The 22,992-nt window shown below is 51.8% G+C and overlaps 2 protein-coding genes across 3 annotated transcripts; one reads left to right on the top strand and one right to left on the bottom strand.

Annotated features, from left to right (window-relative positions):
- Nucleotides 1–1,193: 1,193 nt before the first annotated feature.
- Nucleotides 1,194–9,759, bottom strand: SLC30A3 (solute carrier family 30 member 3). Of its 2 annotated transcripts, XM_004418230.3 has the most exons (8): nt 9,518–9,759; nt 5,792–5,973; nt 4,290–4,436; nt 4,041–4,194; nt 3,267–3,465; nt 2,912–3,017; nt 2,513–2,647; nt 1,320–1,616 (listed from the first exon to the last, which is right to left on the bottom strand). In XM_004418230.3, exons 1-8 carry the CDS (start codon nt 9,610–9,612, stop codon nt 1,468–1,470), a joined length of 1,167 nt encoding a protein of 388 aa, XP_004418287.1. In that variant the 5' UTR covers nt 9,613–9,759; the 3' UTR covers nt 1,320–1,467. The 2 variants fall into 2 exon arrangements, with proteins under 2 accessions (XP_087293134.1, XP_004418287.1); XM_087437008.1 differs by lacking the exon at nt 4,041–4,194 and having other exon boundaries at nt 1,194–1,616.
- A 1,277-nt stretch (nt 9,760–11,036) lies between these two features.
- Nucleotides 11,037–22,627, top strand: DNAJC5G (DnaJ heat shock protein family (Hsp40) member C5 gamma). Its single transcript, XM_014781435.2, is given in 6 exon segments — nt 11,037–11,169; nt 19,797–19,912; nt 20,209–20,422; nt 20,617–20,761; nt 21,516–21,533; nt 21,536–22,627. Coding segments are annotated over 6 exon segments (573 nt in total). The 5' UTR covers nt 11,037–11,136; the 3' UTR covers nt 21,583–22,627.
- The last annotated feature ends 365 nt before the right edge of the window (nt 22,628–22,992 follow it).

Here is a 22,992-nt window from a genome sequence, read left to right as displayed (position 1 = left end):
AATATTCTTTTGTAATAAAAGAATAATTTTATAGTAAAGATATTTCCATTATGGGGGTGAAAGCCTTGCAGAAATATGTATGGCCTAATGAAAATGCTCGGTCTTTGCTTCAGGCTGGAATTATCTCAAACTAGGGTGGGAAGGTCCGTGAACTCCTGCTGACCCAAAGCACTAGGTCTAAAATCAAAGCACAAAGTTTGATTTTTTAAAAGAGAAAATCAAGAATCCCTTAATGAGTCTGATTTGTAAGATCAGATCTGTATGATTCTTAAGGCAAAGGGGGAATAATTGTAAGAGAGGTCCTTGGTGTCCGCAGCCCAAACCTGGACTCAGGGTTGCGGCAGTCGGAGTGAAGGCCCTCCCCGGCACCTTACACTGCTTGAGAACTGAGCCCACATCAGCATTGTGGTCCATCCACTCTCCCCCAAAGGGATGCAGCTTCCCTCCAAGCAGCCTGAGGCCACTGTGGCCTGCGGGAGCCTTTAGGAATGACTATTCAGGATCCTTTGGCTCCTTGCCTTCCAGCTTTATCCTGCAACCAAGCCCAGGACACACGGGGGCTCTCTCTGAGACAAGGACCCAGGCTTCAGCACGCTGTGAATAGGGGAAGGAGTAAGGGGCCTGGTGGGTTTTAGCCTCCATCAAAATGAATATTTGAGGTTGGAGAGAGTGGAGGGGCTGGAAGGGGTAGGAGGGCTGTGGAAGGTCCCTCCTGTGGGATTCTGTCAGTTCCGATGACCGATTCTATTTCCCCCTCCTGAGGAGTCAGCACAGGGGCGGAAAGATGCAGTTGGACACAAGTTTATTGGTGGAGCTGTGGCGGAGTCCTCCCTCTCTCTGCGATAGCCGAGGGCACAGCACCAAAAGAGGGATGGACAGACAGACCCCCAAACGGACACATGGATGGTGCAGACTCATAGAGACCATAGCACAGCCACACAGGCACAGAGACACACAGGCCACAGCACCAAGAAACACACACACACAAAGACAAAACCACAGGGCTAGGACACACGGACAAAGTGCACACTTTGGGGCTCCTGCATAGACAGAGCAAGGACCACATGGGGAGGGGGCCCCTGCTGACCTCCCCCAGGCATAGGCACAACAACAGCACACAGACAGGCAGATGCCCCCAGCCAGCCAGCCAGCCAGCTTGCCACACAGGCAAATGAACTGCATGGAAAGGACACTCTCGGCTCCTCAGATGGTGGGGAGCGGGGACCATGGGACTTTTATACCCCGGAGTGCACTGATTCTCCTGCTCAGCCGGACTCCCACCCCACTCCCCACACACACTTTGGTCTTGCCCACTGGGGCTGGGGGCGGGGGAGTTGGCAGGTGGAAGGAGGGAGAGAGGAAGGGGTACGGGCCCAGCTCTGTCCCTTCTCCGTGAGCAGGGAGAAAGGTGCTGAGAGCCCAGGGCTGAGCCTGGGCCTGGCAGTGGGGTGAGGGTAGGGCCGTGGCTCAGGCTTGCGGGGGCTCCCGGCAGCGCAGGCACTGGGCCATCTCGGGCTGGTACTGCTCGACCTGCAGGGTACAGCTAGAGAATCCAAACCGGGAGTGGAGCTGGGATGTGGCATCAGCCAGGACAGCTTCAGGGTCAGCTGTGGAGTCTGCGGGAGAGAGATAAGAGGCAGCAGGTTCCCAGGGGCGTCCAGAACCAGGCAGGGGCTGAGATAAGGATGGGTGAAGGGGGACCCAGGGGCTTGCACGGAATTAAAGCCAGGATTGAATGGGGAGCTTTATTTTCTTCCTGTACTGTATGAACAGTGTAAAAACGTCAAAGAAAAGGTTGGAGAGACTCACTCCTAATCAACCATGCTAACACACTAAACTGTTCTTCTTCTATTCTCTTCTGCTTTTTTAGTATCAATATGCGGCAGTTAAGTTTCCGTAGCCATACCATCCGATTTTCCAGGACAATCCAGATGTTAAATATTCTGTCCCATTGTCCCTCTAGAGTTAGTTACCATCAAATACCCCACAAAGTATAATATTTTTGGCATCCAAATTGCATGTCTCTGATTGCTTCTTGCATCTGGAAGAAACTCAAAAATCCTTTGTCAGCTTGTGAGTCACCATATATATTTTTAATAGCTGAATCATAATGTAGATATAATTTTATATTCATCTTTTTTCTCTTAGCATTATAGCATAAACATTTTTCCTAATTGCCATACCGTCTTCATAATCCTCATTTTTAGTAGCTATGTGATATCCCACTGAGTGGAGGTGCAGTAATTTACCTGACCTGTGGGCACTAGTGATCTTTCAAAGGGTGGCTGATTCACTGCACTATTTCAGAGAGGGTGAAGCCTCCCCTGGAATACCCTGTCCAGGGCTCCTTGTCTCCAACAATGCATGTGTGTGTGAGACAGAGACGGAGATCGAGACAGAGAGAGAGACTGAAACAATTCCAGAAATTCAGGCTATCTTCCTACGTTTGGAGGGGGAGGGGAAGGGAGAAATGTTTCTAGGGAGTAGATGGCTGGGGCCAGTGTGGACTCACCAATAGCCAGGTGTGCGGAGGCAACATGGTAAGTGAGCGTAAGGGACCACAGGTGCAGCTCATGAGTTGCCCGGACTCCTGGCACTGACAACAGTGCATCCCGCACGGGCTCAAACCCCAAACTTCGGGGGGTACCTGCAAGCAACACCCACCATGCCTTACTGTCAGGGCCACTCCTGCCCAGGGGCAGCCCCCCACCAGATTCTACCTCCTCCATCCTGTACTCACTCACTCTGGTGACCCCCACAATTTACCCTGTGCCTGAATCTTCCTTCCAGCAACAGGCCCCATGACCCAGGCCTTCTCTCCACACTCTCTTCAGAGAAAAAGAGAGGTGCCCAGTGCCAGAGTGAGGTCAGAGAGGGCCCCAGGGGTGGGGAGCAGTGGCATCTGATTCACCTTCCATGAGGACACGAAGAACATCTCGGAGGGTGGGAGCTGTGGATCCAAGCGCACAGATGGAGAAGAGGAAGGTGCTGATGGGGTCAGCAGCCTTGTACTGAGGCTGTGGAGAAAGAGTTCCCTAAGCCCGGTAACCAGAGATTTTCAGAGGAAGATCTAGGGGCATCCTGGACAAACAGGACATGAGAGACCCCTAAGAATCCTGCTGAGGAGAAAGGGACCATGACCCTGGGCCAGGAGTCCCAGGGAGCTGGGAGCTGGAGTGGGGGAAGGGAAGCTGCAGTTCCTGGGAAGGAGGGGGTGGGGTACGGGCCTGGGGAGGAAGGTTGGCGCAGGCCTGCACAGACGGTACCTTGAAGTAGATGAGGACGGAGGCAGCCAGCACCCCAAGGCTCTGCAGAAGGTCCCCGAGCACATGCACAAAGGCCGCCCGGACGCTGGTGTTCCCCAGGGGAATGGGCTCCCCAGGCCCCTCCTCCAGCGGTGCATATTCCGCCCCCCTAGACCCGTGGCTGTGGGGGGGCCCAGCCTGGTGCAGCACAAAGGCCATTCTGAGGGGGAAGCAGAGCAGCTCAGCCCAGGTGGTCTGCTCCCAGCCTCCTCTGCCCTATTTCCACCCCTCCTCCTCTCACCTCCCCAGGACCTCTTTCTCCACCTATTTTCTTAGCCCCAGGAAGAAGACAACATTGTCCAAGAGAGACAAATAGTGCAGCCTGGGGAAAGACTATTGGACTTGGTGCCAGAGACATGGATTCAGATCCTGGCCCTGCTATGTAAATAGCTCTGTGGCCTGGGCAAATCACCTGGTCACCTCTCAGGATCTATTTCATTAACTGCATACAAGGGGTGGTACTGCCTACCTCATGGGTGCTTGTGAGCTTTAAATGAGATAATACGGGTGAAAGCCACCAACAGAGGGGCTGGTACACAGCCCTTTAACAAATGTCTGTTAACTCTGAATTTTAGGTCTCTATCCCAGCCCCTTCTCAGGCATCCCCAGGAAAAACAGTTGAGAACTGTGTTGTGTGTTGTGTGTCTGTCAGGGAGGGCAGAGCCAGCTCTCCCATCCTAGAGGAAGACCCCTCGCCCTGAGCCCCACATGGTGCCTGCTCCAACTGGAACGTACAGCAGATTGGCACAGACTGCGATGCTGGCGGTCAGCAGCATGGCACCCCCCTCGATGTGGTAGTCGCTGTGCAGCAGGCGGATGAAGGCCAGGTACAGGAGGATGCCAGTGACCATCCAGAGGGAGACCACAGAGGCCAAAGCCCCCAGAGTCTCTGCAGGGGAGACAAGCTATCAGAGACCTTTCTGGGACCCTGAGAGGTACCCTCTGACAAGATTGGAAGGTCACCAGGCCATGCAGGGGCCTTACCTGAGCGGTGCCAGCCAAAGGTCATGGTGCGGGTGGCTGGACGGGTAGAGAGCCAAAGGGAGAAGAGGCTGCCCATCATGCTGCCCACGTCTGCAAGCAGGTGGGCTGCATCAGTCATAATGGCCAGGCTGTGCGCCAAATACCCACCTGCAAGGGTAAAAACATGTACGGTCGGTTCCATTTAGAAAATATCATGCAGTGTGTACCTGTAGGCATGACAAAGAGATTGAGGGGATATATGCCAAAATGTGAATTGTGATTTTTCTCTGGTAATGGGATTACAGGTAGTTTCTACTAGCATACATCATTTTATTGCCCTTTGATTTATTGTGCTTCACAGATATTGCGGGGAGGGCAAGACTCTCCACCAGAAAAAGATCACAACTCGCTGAAGGCTCAGATGATGGTTAGCATTTTTTAGCAATAAAGTATTTTTTAATCAAGGTATCAACATTGTTTGTTTTAGACATAATGCTATTGCACACTTAATAGACTATAGTGTAAACATAACTTTTATATGCAATGGGAAACCAAAAAATTCGTGTGACTCACTTTATTGCGATATTCAATTTATGGCCGTGGTCTGGAACCAAACCTGCAATATCTCTGAAGCATGCCTGTATTTTCTTCTCTTCACTTATCCACATTTCCTAGTTTTTCTACAATGACTTTTTTTTTTTTTTTTGGGTGAGGAAGATTGCCCCTGAGCTAACATCTATTGCCAACCTTCCTCTTTTTTTTGCTTGAGGAAGATTGTCCCTGAGATAACATCTGTGCCAATCTTCCTTTGTTTTGTATACGGGACACCACCACAGCATGGTGATGAGCGGTATGTAGGTCTGTGCCTGGGATCTAAACCTGTGAACTGGGCCGGCCCTGTGGCTTAGCAGTTAAGTGTGCGGGCTCCGCTACTGGCGGCCTGGGTTTGGATCCGGGCGCGCACCGACGCACTGCTTCTCCAGCCATGCTGAGGCCGCGTCCCACATACAGCAACTAGAAGGATGTGCAACTATGACATACAACTATCTACTGGGGCTTTGGGGAAAAAAAAAGGAGGAGGATTGGCAATAGATGTTAGCTCAGAGCCGGTCTTCCTCAGCAAAAAGAGGAGGATTAGCATGGATGTTAGCTCAGGGCTGATCTTCCTCATAAAAAATAAAAAAATAAAATTAAAATAAACCTGCGAACCCCGGGCCACTGAAGTGGAGCATGTTAACTTAACCACTACGCCACCAGGCCAGTCCCTACAATGACATATTTTAATAACAAGAAAATAGGGCTTTTAAAAGACCAGTTAATACTGAGAAGCCAGCCCTGGCTCTGAAGTCCCCTTGGTGCTGTCCCTCACCCTCTCCCACTTCCAGAGTCCTGGGCACTCAACTCCCCCATCCCAGCCATCTCCATCTTCTCTGCATCTCCACCTAGGAACATCCCTGGGACTCTGGATGGAGAGTGGCTTAGGCAGGTGACAGGATGGTGGGGTTGGAGGGGCTTCAACTTACCGACCACCTCCCCGGCCATGAAGACACAGCATACAGCACAGGCGGCACACAGCTGCCTCTGCGCCTGCAGCCTCTCAGGGGTGAGACCCGGCTGTGGCAGGGGGTCCCTGTGGCAGTGGTGGAAGGGCATCTCCAGAGGTTTGGGCTCCTCGGGGAGGAGCTCTGAGGGCTCTGTGAAGAGACTGAGGTGGGCATAGGGTTCAACCTGGGGCCTGGCCCACAGGCTGACCTGCTCCTCACTCCCAGATCCTGGGTCCCCAAGACTGGCTTCATCAGATGTGACCCATCTCTCGCTCCTTCCCAAGGTCTGGTCAAACCCAGGAGCCTTGTGGACAGAGGGCCACATGAGACATGGAGGCTAAATGAACAGCTCAGACCCCAGCCTCCTTTTCCTGTCATATGAAGAGCCATACAATTTCACAGCTGGAAAGCACCTTAGAGACGGTCTAGTCTAACACTTTATTAAAGACTTTATTCATTTATTCTAATGAAGTATGAGGCTCAGAGAGGGGGAGGACTTATGGAGGTCACACAGCTGGTTAGGGATAGAGCTGAGACTAGACTCCAACCAAATCAATTCCTTATCATAGGCACCAAAAGGAATACAAAATGAGCAGGACATCCTTTCTGATCTCTGGAAGCTTTTGGTGAACCAGACAAACGTGTACCTAAATACTATGATATGCAGCAGCAGGTAGCTATTGCCATTAGAGCGGTTACAACAAAGTGCTATAAGGGTTCTGAGGATAGAGGGATAGATTAATTCTAATGAAATCAAGGAAACAACTGAAGGAGGGAGGCACCAAGAGAAGGGCCTTGAAGGATGGGGAGGATTTTGATAAAGGCGAGGTGAACATGCCAGGCAGAGGCAATATGGGCAGGACTCAGCACTGATCCTGCCCTTAGTGCCTCCGCTCCCAGATCCTTCAGTTTCCCTCTCTGGACATGCAGCTGAAGTGTGGCCCTTTAAGAGAGGAGTGGAATGTTGAAACCCAAAAAGTCTGAGCTTCCTGGCACAGAGAACTAATGGCCAGATTCCAGAGCTGGGTTTGTCATGGGGAGGACGGAGTGCAGACTGTTGTGTCTGGGGATGGGAGTGGTAGGAGCACTGGCTTTGGAGTCTACCACACGTTAGCTGAACCTCTCTGACCATAAGCACCCTGCAGAGGCCACCTTAACTGCACAGTGCTGCAAGCCTCCGTTGACAAATGAATGGGGCTGGGGGCCTCACCTACGGATGCCAGAGGCTCAGCTCAGGCCGACTGAGTTTTAGGTCCATTCTGGCCCAATTCTCACCCCCACTACTATCCAACCTGAACTCCAGCAAGGACAGAACCTTCCACAGAATAAAGGACCTAAATAGAAAAATACAGTCCTAGAAATACTCCTGGAGGTGTGACAAGAATACCAATGAATGAAAATGAAGGCTCCAGATAGCAACGTGATGACAGTGGTAAATCTGGGGGGAGAGGTGCTGGGGCCTTCTGGCTGAGGAAAGCTAGGCCAAGTGGGCGAATTGAGATGTGAGAGAGGTGGGGGGTCATTTGGTGCTTGCAGGGTAAATTCAAGTGCTGGTAGGTAGATTAATTTTTTGGAATTTCCTTCCAAGACTTAGAATCTGGGTGCATATGATTCTAGGTGCGTTTCCAGAGGATATGAGGAGGTGAAGGTGGCTTTGAAACCCATCCTCATGCCTCAGTGAGGTGTGCCAGGCAGTGTACACATACTGAAGGCCAGTCTAGTGGGAGAGACAGACATGTTGCAAACGATTTACTATGCAAGGAGAAGCTGGGGCCAGGAGGGTTATGAACAAAGGACTTCGGAGCACAGGGGAGGGAGTGACCAACTCTAATGGGGGTGAGGAGAACTTCACAGAGGGAGAGATGTTTAAGACGAGACCTAGGTGGAGAAAGGGGTCCAGACACATGGAATGATAATGACAAGATATGGAGCTTGAAGTTTAAGTGTGAGAAGTCAGGGGAAGGGCTGAGGAGGAAAGTGATGGGCTCAGAGGAACATAAAGGGAGATACGCTGATTGATTTAACACATCTTTCCTGAGCCCTGAGATGACCTTGCTGATGTACTAGTCTGGAAGGAAGAGAGGAGAGGAGATGGAGGGGTCCAGAATAGACCAGGCCAGAGGCTTCCTGCACAGAATTTTTGAGGAGGGGTAGGTAGGTAGGGAAGAGCCTCTTTCGGAAAATACTGCAAGATTCGGTGACTAATGGTCATATGAGAATGAAGATGAGCTGGGAGTCAGAGATGTAGGTCTGAAGAGCAAAGAGAGGCTGGGTGGCTTTGGGGAAGTGGGCAAGATGCCTCCCTGGCCCTGTAAGGCACAGTGCAGCCAGTCATCAAGGTAGCCACCCATCAACAGGCTGCTCCCTTTTGTTCTGCATGAACTGGGCACTAAAGAAGCCTCATTGTTAGTGTGTGAGTGGGTGAGTATGTGGAGGGCTACATGCTGTTTAGAAAGAAGGAAAGGCAGTTTTCTCTCCCTGGCCCTCTGAAATCCCCAACAAACAAAAAACGAATAACATTGAGCGGGGTTGAGGGGGGATGTAGGGAGGGGAGATGGGCCAGAAGCAGAGTCAAAAGGATATGTGAAGAGATGCCAGAACCACGGCCGGAGCCCCCACATTCTGTAGGCCCCTGCAGGAAGGAGTCAGACGGGAAGTCTTCCCTCCCTTCTGCTCATCCACTCCCCCACCCACTCAGGTTTACAGCCCCCACCCAGAGAAAGAGCGAGAAACACACAGAGGCACCACGTCAGAGACAAAGGGAGAGGGGTTGGGAGGGAAACGTAAAGATTGGGAGAGATGAGGAAAGAGAAAAAGCCGGAGACCCTGTCAAATTCCCGAGACAAACGGACGGTCAGCCAACAGACAAAATGGCCAGCGGAGGCGGCCAGGAAGAGCCTGGCGCGGCCGCTCCACGGGACTAGGCGGACGGAGCCGGCGGGCGCCGGGCGCGGGCGGCCGGCGGGACGTGGAGGCGGTTCTGCGGCCGCCCCCGGCCCGCTGTCCCGGCCGCTCCGCGCGCCTCATTTCACACCTCGCCGCCCCCGGCCCCGTCTGTGCGGAGCCGGGAATACCCCCTGCCGCCCAGACCGCACCTGCTCCTTCCTCGCCGCCCCCTCGCTTCCCCGCGGCCGCCCGCCCCCCAGGGGCCCGCAAGACCCGCCGCGGAGCCCGGGCCCATCGTCGGCCCGGGTGCCCACAGCTGGCCGCGGCTGGAGGGGGCGCCCCGAGCCCGGGCGCGCGGAGGGAAGGGCCGGGGGCCTGCAGAGGGGGCTCCGAAGTCTGGGCGGCGAGGTGCTCCCACCACCAGGGCCCCGGAGCAATGCGGACATCTGGACACCTGGCGCGAACTCCGGCTCGACGGAGGGTTAGTCTCTTGCAGGGAAGTCAGACGCGGCGGGGGCGGCCGAGAGCTCAGGAGGCTTGGGGGACGGGCCGGGGAGCCGTTTCGCGGGACCGAGAGAAATAGGGTGGCCGGGAGCAGGCGTAGCGGGCTGTTGAGCGGCGAGGGTCAGGGTTGGCTGGGGGGGCCGGCGGAGGGGGTGCTCTGTGCGGCCGGAGGGGACGGAGCCCGGCACCGCAAAGCCGAGGGAGTCTCGGCGCGCTGGGGCGGCCGGCCGGGGCCGCGCCGAGGGAGACAACGAAATAGACCGATGGCAGGAGGGTAGAGCCCCCGGGCCGAGGGCCGGCCCAGGTCTGTCCTACCTCTTCAAACGCAGGCCACCACCGGCGCCGCCGCGGTCCCGGGAGCTCACCAGGCGAGTGGTCTCCAAGCCCCCCGTGGCAGGAGAGGGTTCCATGTCCCCGCGGCCCCGACTGTCTAGGACCCACCGAAGGAGGGAGAGGCGAGGCCAGCCCCGTGCCAAGTCCGAGCGGCCAGCCGGCCCCCGGACGCCCCGCAGGGCCGCGGGGCCACCAGAGGGGAGGCAACTGCGGCGACTGTGGCGCCGGGAGTCCGAACTGCAGATCCCGCGGCCGCTGGAGCCCCGCCCCGCATGGGGCGAGCTCCCCAAGTCCCGCCTCCAGGCTCCCCTGCCTCTCCTCCACGCCTAGGCTCCGCCCCCAGAGCCCCACCCCCGGAGCCAAAGCCCCATTTCCCTGTGCCAGAGCCAGGTGCGGGCAGCGGGAACCCTCCGCGCCCCGCCGGGTTCTAGAGAACAACCCAATCTCCATAGCCCCACCCCTCGGCCAGTGAGCCCCGCCTCCGCGCAAGCCCCGCCCACAGGCTCCAAGCCAGGCTCCTCAAGCCTAGGGACCTGGCGACCAACCTTCGCCCAAGGAATACCGCCCCTTGCACGCCCGCGGGTGCGTCCTCCCGCCACCCGTCACCCTGTGGGCCCAGCCCCCCACGCGGAGGCAGAAACAGGAGTGAATCCATTACCTATCTCGAGAGAACCAGAAAAAACGTGGGGTGAGCAGTGAGACATACAGGACCACTCCAGGGACTTCGGCCAGAAATCCCTCTGAGGAGGATGTGGGGTCGGAATTAGCGAGCAAAATCTGCTGCCAAGCACTGTACCGCTCATTATCATTTATTTTTATACAGAAACATTGGGTGACAAAAAGCTTCCTGCTGTCTCCTTCAATCCATTATTATCCCTATTTTTCCGATGAATAAACTGAGTCCCAGAGGAAGAAGTGTCCAGGGTCATGCAGCCGGTGACTAAAGGGCTGGGACTGGAACCCCATCCACTTTCCCTCAGGGAGCCGCACTGGCGACTGAAGAGAGCGCGAGCTGCAGTCTTGTCACTCAGAGGCTGGGGCAGCCCGAGGAGGGAGGAGAGGGGCCACCTCTCCAGGGTCACAAGCCACTGTTCTTGGAGGGAGGCTGCGGTCAGCTTGTCAGCAGGTGATTCCTTACCTCCGAACTTGTAGCACCTTCCCGGGCATTACCTCATTTTGCCTCATTTTAACTAAAGTCCAGGAGAAGGAGTGACGTACAGCAAAGTCGGTGGCCGAGCCTGGAGTCGAAGCTTCAAATGCTCAATGCTCTCTGTCCCTCACACCTGCTGCCACTGTAGAATGAAAAGGGGGTGGGGATTGGATTGTGCACTCCAAGCTGTGACACTCTGAAAGTAGGGTCCGTAGGAGGAAGGGAAAGAATGAGCACGGATGGCGAGGCGTGGAGGGTGGGAGTGGTTAGTGAGCCCAGGTAAGAAACCCATCGACCGCACCCTTCAGAACACACTGGGCGTCCTGAACTTAGGGTTCTGGGGATAGACAACTGGCCCCAACATTTTTATTCCAAACAATGAGACTGCGTGTGCGCTTCCAAAACAAAAACAAAAACCCGCAGCACGTGCCAGATAGAGTGGTTGGAAGTGATGGGGTTAACCCGGGAGAGCTTCGCGGAGGAGGTAAGGCTTGAACGGATTAGGCAAGCTGGGCGGCGGGCTGGCTGTTCCGGCGGGGGAGAGTGCGGCTGGTGCCAAGGTTTGCGGGCGGCGAGTGCGAAGGGATCGTACTGCGCCGGAGAGCGGTGCGGAACGGAAAAACGAAGGGGTCTGCGCGCGCCCTCGGCGCCGCGCCTCCACCCACGCGGCGCCCGGGGCCCGCGCCAGCCTCTCCTCGGCGCGGTCCCCGCCACTCCCCGCCGAAGGCCCAGCCCAAAGCCCCCGCGGGGCGGGGGAGCGCCGAGGGGGTGGTTTTCTCCCTTCAACCTCCCCCCTAGGCGTGGGGCCTCAGTTCCTTCTCGGGTCATGGCGGGGGGCAAACTGTGGCGGCGAGAGGGGAAGCCACTAGCCAAGGTCACCTTGTTGGTCCGTGTCAGGGCTGGAGTGGAACTCATGTCCCCGCCCGCTATGCCACGGCCCCAGGCACGTCCCGCCTGGCGCCGTCGGTCCTCGAAGCTCCACACTAGACCTGGGGCTTCCCCAATTCTGAGAGCCTTGGAGCTGGTCGCAGAGGGGCGACCGCGCATTCCAGGGCTCGGATGCGGCAGCCTCGCCGGAAGTTCAGGGCAGGCGAGCTCGAGAATGGGAAGAAACTGCGGGGCCCCATGCGGGGAAGGGGCTTCTCTGCACGCCTCAAACGATGACGACAACAGGGGACATGATAACAACAATGGCTTCCTCCAGGAGTTCCCTTCCCGGGCAGCCCAAAGCACGCGGACAGCAGCCCCCGGTGCCCGGGAGGGGGCGCAGACGCTGACACGTGCCCGCCTGCCGCAGGGCGGGGAGCCAGCAGGAGGGGACAAGAAAGGGGCGTCGGAGCAGACAGATTACAGGGCTGCCCTCCGCCGGGGCTCCTTGGGTGTCGCCCCTTGGAACGTGCCGCCTCCGGAAACCGAGGGCACCGGCAGAGAGAATACCGACAGTTGCCTTTGCTTGGAAATTTATGCAAGAAAAGCCTGGCAGCAAAACAGATTGCTTGCACCTGTTTCTCAAAGAGCCATCAAGTGGCCTTATGAAAATCTTTTCAAAGGGTCCTCTTGAATGCCAGGCCTGAGGAAGGCATTCTGCTCCTGGATAGGACCTAGGAAAATTATGCAGGAGTTAGGACAGTTTAGGACTGGTGCCCTGTAGGAAACTGTAGTCTCTTAAGAACTATTCATTCAACTATTTGCTGAACATTTATTTCCTGCCATGAACTTTATGAAGGAAACTGGGGATTCCTGGTGAATAAGATAGATGTGTTCCCTCCTCTCCTGGCTTTAACAATTGTAAGCGATTTCTTTTTTTTTTTGGTGAGGAGATCAGCCCTGTGCTAACATCTGCCAATTGTCCTCTTCTTTTGCTGAGGAAGACTGGCCCTGGGCTAACATCCATGCCCACCTTCCTCCACTTTATATGGGATGCCGCCACAACATGGCTCACCAAGCAGTGCATGGGTGCACGCCCAGGATCTGAACCGGGGGACCCCGGGCCGCCACAGCGGAGCGCGCGCACTTAACCACTTGCGCCACCCGGCCGGCCCCAAGCGATTTCTATTCTGTAGTCTTTTGTTACTGATTTACAGAGCAGAGGGTGGCAGAGCAAGTCAGAAGGGGACTACAGGAGGACCTAGGCTGGACCAGTTCATATTGGGAGAGGACAACAAAGCTCAGCGCTGAGGTCAGGATTTAGGCTAGGCTAGAGATCTCAGGCAAGACTTGGAATCCAAGCACGTGGGCAAGGGTTAACAGTTGAAAGGTCCAAGCCAGGCTGAAGGGTATGTGCAGAGGCAACCCAGGGGGCCCAACCTCTACTCCATTCTCTGCTCAGGTATTACCTCCAAGGAGCCTTTCCTGACTTCCCCTCTGGTGCTCTCAAGGCCCACTGTACTTATGTGATTGTAGCACTGGCCACGTTGTAACCACGAAATGGTTTGCTTCTCTGTCTCCTCACTAGAGTACATGCTCCCTGAAGACAGGAATTGTCTTTCGCATCGCTGTGTTCCCGGCTCCCCCTAGTGGCTGACACACAGTCCTCTATAATAAAGCCACCCCAGAAAGGAGGAGCTGGTTGGCAGAGTGGAAGCAGGATGGAGGAAGTAGGATTTTAGTTGGAGATAGAGACGATGAGGGAGGGCTGCAGCTTAGATGCCCATCTCCTTAGGGAGACCTTCCCTGACCCCCAAACTGTACACTTCTTTTTCTTCCTTAGTACTTATCATACTGTAATTAAATTATTTGAGAATTACTTGTTTCTTCACTTGGCTTCCAGCATACCGTAAGTTTTCCTCCTGCTTTATTGACTGCTTATTTTCCGTCTCCTTTGCTGGTTCCTCCTCATCTTCTCAACCTGTGAATGCTGGAGTAGCCTCGGACTTGGTCACCCTCTTCTCTTACCTTTCAACACTCACTCCCATGGAGATATCATCCAGTCTCAAGGCTTTAAATACTATCTAGAAGCAGCAGAAAGCAATGGTTGTTGAAGCTGGATAATGGGTACATGGGGGATCTTGTATTATTCTATTTTTTTTACAATTTTTTAAAAATTTTATTTATTTATTTATTTATTCCCCCAAAGCCCCAGTAGATAGTTGTATGTCATAGCTGCACATCCTTCTAGTTGCTGTACGTGGGACGTGGCCTCAGCATGGCCAGAGAAGCGGTGCGTTGGCACGCACCCAGGATCCGAACCCTGGCCGCCAGTAGCGGAGCACGCGCGCACCTAACCACTAAGCCACAGGGCCGGCCCTGATGCCAGGTCTTGAAAGGCTGATCTCTGGGGCAGACAAATGAAAGAGTCATTTTGAAAAAAAAAAAAAAAGAGACTTTTTGGCCTGAATTTGGGGGAAATACTGAGTCTACAGCCCAGTGATGTTTGGGTTTTGAGCATCATTTTCTTGGAAATAGTCATAACATTAACCTAAATAGAGAATCTGAGAGGAACAACCAGTTTGGGGGCAAGATCGTGAGTTCAGATTTTTTTTTTTTTTGGTGAGGAAGATTGGCTCTGAGCTAACAACTGTTGCCGATCTTCCTCTTTTTTGCTTGAGGAAGATGGTCCCTGAGCTAACATCTGTGCCAGTCTTCCTCTACTTTATATATGGGACGCCACCACAGCATGGCCTGATGAGCAGTGCATAGGTCCACACCCGGGATCCGAACACGCAAACTCCGGGCTGCTGAAGTGAGTGCGGGAACTTAACCACTACACCACCAGGCCGGCCCCGTGAGTTCAGATTTTAGAGTGTGGTTTTGAGGCAATGGGAGACTGGCATGTAGATGACACTAAACTGACTCTAGAAGCATAGCTGTGACAGCTGAAGCCATGGGCATAGCTTGGATCTCTGAAGAAGAGAGCAGAGAGCACAAGCAGAAGCTTAAAGACCAAACCATATAGAATATCCACAGTCAGGAGGTGAAAGAGGAAGAGGAGCCAGAGAGGGGGACAGGAAACTTAGCAGAGATGTAGGAGGAGAACCAGCCTAATGCAGAGCCGCAGAAGTGAAGAGATGTGAAATCGGTGGGGTTGAACAGAAAGGAGAGAAATGATTTAAGGCCCAAAGCCTCTTCCCAAAACACAGCTTGATATTTTTCACTTCATTTAGACACACTGCCTGAAATTCTACCAGTTGTTCCTTTTGTGTGAATAGGAATTAAGAGGGTGAGATATCAATAGTCTTTCTCACTGTAAGCTGAATTACAGTGTTTTTCATCAGATTGCTTTCCACCTAACCCTTAAGGAGGAGATCATTTTATGGAGTTAATAGTTTTTATTAAAAATGTTGAAAGGAGAGGAAGTGAGAGGTAATTCTGGAGTTCTGACTGCTTGGGGAGGACTGCTGGGGATATTTTGGATAGCCAGAGGGCAGCACGAGGACATTGGGTAGGGGAACAAGAAAATGGGGTTCTAAGAGGCAGGAAGAAGGATGTAGAAAAGGGATGGAAGGATACCAATGACAATTTGCAAATCTTCTTAGAGGAAGGATGCTGATTTCTCCCTTCTTCCCAGAGACAAAATGAAAAGCAACTTCTCTCTTTCCAAAATTGGGAGGAAAGAGGATAGAAAGAATGATGAGGATGATCATGATTATAACGACATAGCACTTATCATGTGCCAAGCACTGTTCAAATTAAATATTTAATCCTCCTAACAACCCCAAGAGGTAGACCCTATTATCTCCATTTTACAAGGGAGGCAAGTGTGCCCTATTAGCCTGCCCTTAGGTCTGCAGAGTCTGGGGTTGCAGGTCAGAGAGGACAGGGGTATGACGCAGCCTCTCCACCTGGAAGCCCTCCACCTCCCACCTCGAGATGTCCGCCCTGAGGAGGACAAGCAAACTAAATGGGCCAGAGGTGTTGCTGGTCACACGTAGTATGTCTGTCTTCCACCAGGGGGAGGGAAAGAGGGCCATTACCCAACATCACCCACGAAAGGAGGTGAATATCAGTTACAGCTAGGTCTGTCTCTAGACCTAGATTTTAAAGTGGGGAGGGAGCTGGTGTATATAAGGAGCAGTCACTGTGTAGACGCTAAACTTGGAGTCAGAAGACTTAGGTTTGGACCTCACTGGTTGACCTTGAGGAGGTCAATCCTTCTGTCTAAGCCACATTTTCCTCAATTACAAAATGAAGGCATTGGATGAGAGTGAAGTCTCTGAGGTTCCTTCCAGCTTGAAAACTGTACAATTCTAGAACCTGGTGGTTGGGTATGACAAATTATGATCTCTCTCTCCCACCGCATATGTTCGAGAGCGTGATATTTTGGGTATAAATATGCCAATGTCTGCTGTCTGTATGTGTGTATTCTAGCTATATGACTAAAACTTTAGTTGTTTGTGGGCAAATAAGGGATGCTTCCTGGTTTTCTCCAGGAGAGACCAAATGGCTCTGTGAGGTAGTAAACTATAAGATCACTGACTCAAGGTATGGCAGGAGGGCAAATGATTCCAGAAAAGGTTTTAGTCTGTAATCATTCTTTAGCAAAGTTATTTTTATTTTTTCCATTCTTTTTACAACCAAATATAATTTAGTCTTGATATCAACCCTGTGAAATGGCACAGATTTTTACAGAAGAGGAAAAAGAGACTCAGAGATTAAGTGACTTGTTCAAGATCACACGGCTTGTTAGAGCTGGAGCCAGAACTAAGATCCAGGGCTTCTGACTCCTGGCTTGTGTGTTCTTCCTAGTTCTGTGCTGGGTGTTGGAAGAAATCTTGTGCATAAAAAAACAGAGTCAAAGGGGCTCTGTTTCTAGGTGCAGGCAAAGTGGAGAGCCTCTGGCCAAAGGATGCCAGGCCAACTTGCCTGCTCTGTTCCCACCTCTGCAGCCTACAGGCTGCAGCGTCATTTTATTCAGAAGCTCAGAAGACTTAAAGATAATGGCTATTTCAAGAGCCAGGAACTATGAGTAGAATTAATTAGAATGTCTGAGGGCAATGATAAGAAGTAATAACATTCTGGAGCCTCTGCCAAGATGTGAGAGATGTTTACTACCTCTGCTCAGAACCTAATTTGCCCTCTTTCTCAGGGCTCACTTCTTCTATAAAGCAGGGATGTGATCATACCACCTCTCAGGGTTGTGGTGAGGCTCAGAGGAGATGATCAGGTAAAAGTGCCTCTGAAAAGGCACACAATAGTTTGCTCATTCATTCAACCAACCACCATTTACTGAACACCTACAATATCCCAGGAACTGTGTTAGGAACTGGAGGAAGTCTAAGACAAACAAGAAACAAGGAGCTCAGCTTCACCATTGTTATCTCCCCTATGGCCTTCTTTCTCTTAATCGCTATGTCTCTTCTTGTGTAGGACCATATGAGGGAAGATGGGCCCTGTGATCCTGTCCAATTCCCTGGCTAAGTGCTTCTGCCCCAGGAAATTCTTGCTATGGCCCAACCTCTGGGCCTACACTGAATCAGCAGAAGGCTCCCTCTGCTGTAGCTCATTCAACAAATCATTAATTCACTCACGTGAGCCAGGCCTGGTTCTAGGTGCTGGGGATACAATGGTGAACAAACATACAAGGTCCCTGTCCTTGTGGAGTTCGCTGTCTACTGGGGAAGGCCGACCTTAGACAAATCAACACGCAAATAAACATATATTCACAAATCGTGGTGAGGGTGTTATGAGGTGAGGAGAGAGAGGCAGAAAATTTAGAAGGCCTCTCTGAGAAGGGACGAAACTGAGATCCTCGAAGGATGAGAAGTCAGCCAGCAAATAGCCTGGGGAGGAGTCTCTAGGCAGAGGGAGCAGGGTGACCAAAGGCCCTTGATGTGGGAGGGAACACATGTCTTCAAAGATCTGATAGGAAAGCAGTGTGGCAGAGACCAGAGCAAGCAAGACAGTGGTACTCAATAGAATTGGAGTGAGAGGCAGGGCCTGGACCACGCTGGGCCTGTAGACTGAGGTGAAGAATTCACTGTAAGTGCACTTACTTCCAAGGTCTTCTGCTCTCTTCCCAGTGCTAGTGAAGAAACGACCTGGTTGTTCTACTAGTTCTGTCGTCTCGTGATGGTGATGAAAGGTTGGAGGTTAGAGAAATTTGGCATAGTACAAACCACCCAAAAAATTGTCAGCTTTAGTTCATTCACTTTGGTGAGTAACCTCTAAACTCATCTGACCCAGAATCTATGAAGTGGGTGCGTGATGCCAAAGATTTTCATCCCCACCCTCTACACTGATCACAGATCTACAGAAACAAAGGAATCAATTCAGTGGTCATTGTGCCTCTTGGGTATGGACTCTTTAGTTTGCTCAGATGGCTCACAACTCTTGGGGAGGATTTACCACTTAAAATCTGGAAGGGGAGGTAAATGTGCACAAATAACTGTAATAAAGGGAAGAGAGTGATAAAAGCCACAAGAGGGGTAACAGAGAGATATTATTGAAATAATAAAGCTCTTTTGGTTACATGTTATAGAAACATTCGCTTTGACCCAATAATTCCACTTCCAGGAATCTACCCTAAGGAAAAAAGAGATTTATGTAAAGATTTATAGATAATAATTTTCATTATAAGGCTATTATACTATCAAATGGTTAGAAACAACTATCCAATCTGAATTATATAATTACATTATGATACATCCTCATGATGTAAAAGTATTTAAATGAAGATGTGAAGAACCGTAGTGACTTTTGGACTTCTTGATATCGTTTCAAAAGAACATGAGAACTAATAATTACAATATAATAGGATAAATGCTTTCGCAGAGTAAGGTGGGAACAACGGGGGGAATGAAGAAAGGATTCCCAGGAATACTAACATTTGATGTAGGTCTTAAAGGATGTGTAGGCGTTTCCAGGTGGAAGAGAAAGAAAGGACCAAGTGGAGACTCCCAAATTCTGAAAAAGAAGACTGGGAAGGCAATACACCTCTTGAGAAAGGCTTGCAGAAACCATACCTCTCATACAGCACAGTCTGCAAACCCATTATCTTTCTGTGAGTGAGTCGATGCGCCCTGACTGTGATCAAGACAGGCGACCCCCTCCCACTGGAGAAGAAGGGATGCCCCTCGAGGCTGCGCCCAAGGGTAGGGCTGGAAACGAAGCTCCCCCGCCTTTGGCCACTCGCGACCGGCGATGCCCCACGCTCAGCCTTCCCCCTAGTGAAATAAGTCCCAGGGCTCGTAGCCTCACCTCCCAGACCTTCCGGCGGCGCCAAAAAGCGCCCGGAGTGTTGATGCTGCGCGCAAGCGCAGTCGGCGGTGGACTCCGGGTGAGAAGTTTCACACCCCGATGGAGGTTGTTTGAGGCCTACCCGGCTGAAGAGAGCGACTCTTCAGGTAAAGCGCCCGGCCGGGTGGGGAGTCCAGTCAGAGCCAGCGGGGACCTGGGGAACCCGAGCACTCCCGTCGGAGCTTGCTGCCTTGGTTCTCCTGGGCTACAGCCTCTGAGCTCTCTCCCACTCGGAGGTTCTGCTCCCTGTTTCCTCGCTCGTCGGCCCCACAGCTCCCCCTTTTCGCTTCCTTCTTCGTCTCTTGAGTCATCCCTCTGTTCTGCCCACTGCCCCGGCTCTGGGGGGCGAGGGTGCGATGGTTTGAGAGGCAGGCTGGGGGAGGAAGACAGTCGGTGGCCCAGCGGCGAGCATTGCCCTCTGTCCTGGCTTTTGGACGCCTGACTTCTCTTCGGCAGCTCGGCGTGTGGTCTGAATGGCCTCTCCCGTGGGGACTGTGGCTCCCTGATTCCTGAGCCGCCTGTTAGGGCGGGGGCGCACTGCTCTTTCAGACCCAGCAGTGAGCCTGGACAGGCCCAGGGCCGTTTCCTTAAGCTACTAGTAGCTCAGGACAAAATCAGTCTCTCCCCATGGCTTAGACCACCCTTGCGTACACCTCTCTAGAATGTGGGGTGTCTGGAGGTCTGTGTAGCTGAAGGATGCTGAGAACTGTGAGGAGAAGACGTTTCCTCTTTAAAATTTGAATTTGAACGTCTTTTCAGGTCACCTGCACTCTCCTGCTAGTCGCAGATCCCACTCACTTTGTCTTATACTTGTCCCTTTGGAGTCATTTACCTGCCTAGCCCCCGAAGGCAATGAGCTTCCTGTCACTGGAAGTTCACTTCTCCGTGGCCTCGCCTGTGGAGTTTCTCACAAATATTTCTTCTCCTCTGACCCAGATCATGTCTCATGTGGATGAAGCAGCCCGCCGGCTGTCCAAAAGTGGGTCAACCCTCTATGCAGTGCTGGAGCTTAAGAAGGGTGCCTCACCTGAAGACGTCAAAAAGGCCTACAGGTTCAGACCTCAGCCCCTTATTAAACCCTGCAATTTTCCCCCTTAAACCTTTTTCTTTCTACCTTGCTTTCTGACCCATTTTTAAATCCCCAAGCCTTCACTTTGGGGCCATTCTCCTCTTCAGTGTGGCATGGGAAGGAATTTAGACTTGGGCTGCTTGCCGCCATCCTTTGTACCATGTCCCATGCATTCCTTCTTCACAATCCAGAGACGTGTCCCTGTCATTCATCCTAACCCTCCCTCCCCAGCCATTCCCTATCCTCTCTCCACCTTCCTTTTGGGTATTGCCTGGGTAGGAGACTGGCCTTGAAGTATCATCCAGACAAGAATCCAGGGGACGCTCAAGCAGCAGAAATATTCAAAGAGATCAACACAGCCCACTCCATACTGAGTGACCCTAAGAAGCGGAAAATCTACGACAAGCATGGCTCATTGGGAATATATATACATGATCACTTTGGCGAAGAAGGCGTCAGATACTATTTTACGCTGAATAGTTGTTGGTTCAAGGTACACAGTTCCTCCTAGTCCCTTAAGAATAAGGAAGGAGGGGCAGCCCTCCTCTTGCAGGACAGCCGACCCTCCCTTCCGAGGACAAATGCTTCAACTGTCTCATTTTCTGGGTCCTGGGAGGATTGAGGGAGGGGAGTTTGAATGGAAATATAGAAGAACTGCTGGACTGAGACGCTTCTTTCCTCTTTTAGACACTTGTCCTCCTGTGTGCTCTGCTGACCTGTTGCTGTTGTTGCTGCTGCTGCTGCTTTTGCTGTGGAGCACTTAAGCCACCACCTGATGAGGCTGCCAGGAGAAAATATCAGCAGAATGTCCAGAATCAGCCTTCAAGGTCAGGTGAGAACCAGAGACAGGGACTGAGGTAAGAGCTGGGTTAGGAATGAAAGAAATGGTTGGTGACAGAAATGGTTGGGGGTGAAACTGTGAACCCCTAAATATTGGAGTCTCAAGTCAGTATTGGGGCAAAGTGAAGAAAGAGAAGGGGATACACTTGGTTTCTGAGGGGCTTATGCCACAAAGTGACAGTTTGAATGTAGTGTTGGCCTCTCATGACTGTTAAGCTAAGGAAAATGGAGTGGGAGTTAAGGTAAGGAATCGGGTGAGAGAGTCTGCCTAGAAAAGGCAGTAGTTGAAGACAAGTTAGAGGATGCAGCTTATTGTGTTTACTCAAAAGGAAGATGAAGTGTCTGAGATTATCCCCACCCCCAAGTAGTTAAACTTGGAAGTGTGGGTTTACTGATGTTCACACCAGTGCCACCTAGTGATGCTAGTGAGTAACTGCAAGATAACAGTTTTCTCACCAGTAGAATTGTTACTAAATGTTTATATATGTGTTTTTCAAATTCCATTATAGGAAACAAGCAAAGTTTTAGAAAAGGGGAAGATAATGATAATGAAGATGATTATTAAAAGATGAAGAAGAGTGAGGTATGAAAACTGAAATGCAGCAGTAATTAAAGGACAAGTGGAAAGTTTATATCCTTATAGTATGGATTACAGATGTTTATATCCTTACTTAGAGTGGTTTTGCTTTAAATTCTGGGTGATCATTCCTTCTAGTTAATAATATGCCAACTTCTTCTGCCCATAGGTGCTGACCCAGTAAGAGTGCTTCTGCTGCCCAGTCCACTGGACACGTTGAAGAAAGGAGCAAGTAGCCCTGTCCTGACATTGACCCTGATTTGTCCCTCTTCTTGTAAGAATCCCAACTTCAGAAGCATTGATGGAGTTGATCCTAGTGGGGATGCCATCTCTGTCCTTGATGGTATCACTGACCCTGGTGATACAGGGTCACCCAGCTACTCTTCTTTTAGCTCCAATTTTAATCTGTTAGAGAGCAGCCCTCCCATCTCTACCCTTATGGGGTCTCAGGCAGTGGTGATAGACTTTTCCTGAGCATTCTTTTTCCTGTGCCTTCCTTGAGATTTGAGCCAATGTTAGCTGGTAGGGTCTCTGAGCCACTTGCAAGATCTGCACCAAGATCCTGATACTGAGCAGGGTGGATCCTATCCCAGAGCTGCTGTGCCAGCTAACCCTCCTTTGTTACAACTCTGTGTATTAAGAACTCTTAGCATCAGCCTCATTCCTAAGCCAGTACACCTTTCTGGGGCTCATCTCACCTTCTTCTGGTGCCCATGCACTTGGCATTGCCAGTGTCACTCCATGCCACCATGAGTCACCTCAGGAAAAGTATGAATGCATTTGAGGCCTAGGGGTGTTTAGCTCACCTTTGGATTCTCCCTGGACTGCAACTACCAGCACAGCGCCCATTAGCATGGGTCCTGTGGGTTGACTGAAGTTCATGCGTCAGTGCCTGCTTGCCTCCACGCTTTTTACCACGTCTTATGCAGGCTGATCACCATATATTTTGTTCTTAAAGCAGGGGCATGAAACGTGATAGGGAAAATACTGTACTTTTACAGACCCTTTCCCCACTCGTGCCTCTTCACACTGCCTGTTTGGTATCCTGTCCACACCATTTATTTCCTGTCCACCCAGGGTCAGAGCCTAGTAACTCCTCAAAATTCTCTCTCCTGACTGGGAGAAGGGCAAATGAATGTCAGTAAATAAAAGAGTTTTTGTCAAATCCCAGTGCATATGTTGGTCCCAAAAAAGACAAATTGTGCCTGAGATGGAGAAAAAGTCCTGTAGGAGAAAAAGACAGAAGCCCAGTGCTCACACGTGAGACCAGCCTGCTTTGGACAGTAGGAGTCTGGGACAACTATGGAGTTGGGGCAGAAGGTTCCTGGAGCCTTGTGATTATGACTTTGTCAGAGCTCTAAAATTTCCCTGGAGACTGATTCCCCTGGTGCCCAAAATAGGTTCCTGGTATTCAGGTCCTGTCTGCCCAGCTCAGCTTCTCTTGATTTCCTAACAAATTTAAAGTCCTTGGAGTGGCTCCGGTGATGTTGTCATGGACCAGAATCCCACACTTTGTCAGGGGCATGCTCATGAGGTCGTTCCAGGCCCTGGCTTCCAGTGCCAGCTTCCTGAGCTGCTTTTCCTAGGGTGATATAAGAAAGGTCTGGGCAAGAACAAAAATGGACCAGAAGTGTTGGACCAGAGCC

Source organism: Ceratotherium simum, chromosome 11 (genome assembly GCF_057802395.1).
Source record: "Ceratotherium simum simum isolate JZ-2026a chromosome 11, ASM5780239v1, whole genome shotgun sequence".
In the NCBI taxonomy this organism is placed as follows: domain Eukaryota; kingdom Metazoa; phylum Chordata; class Mammalia; order Perissodactyla; family Rhinocerotidae; genus Ceratotherium; species Ceratotherium simum.
This window is presented reverse-complemented; position numbering and strand designations above follow the sequence as displayed.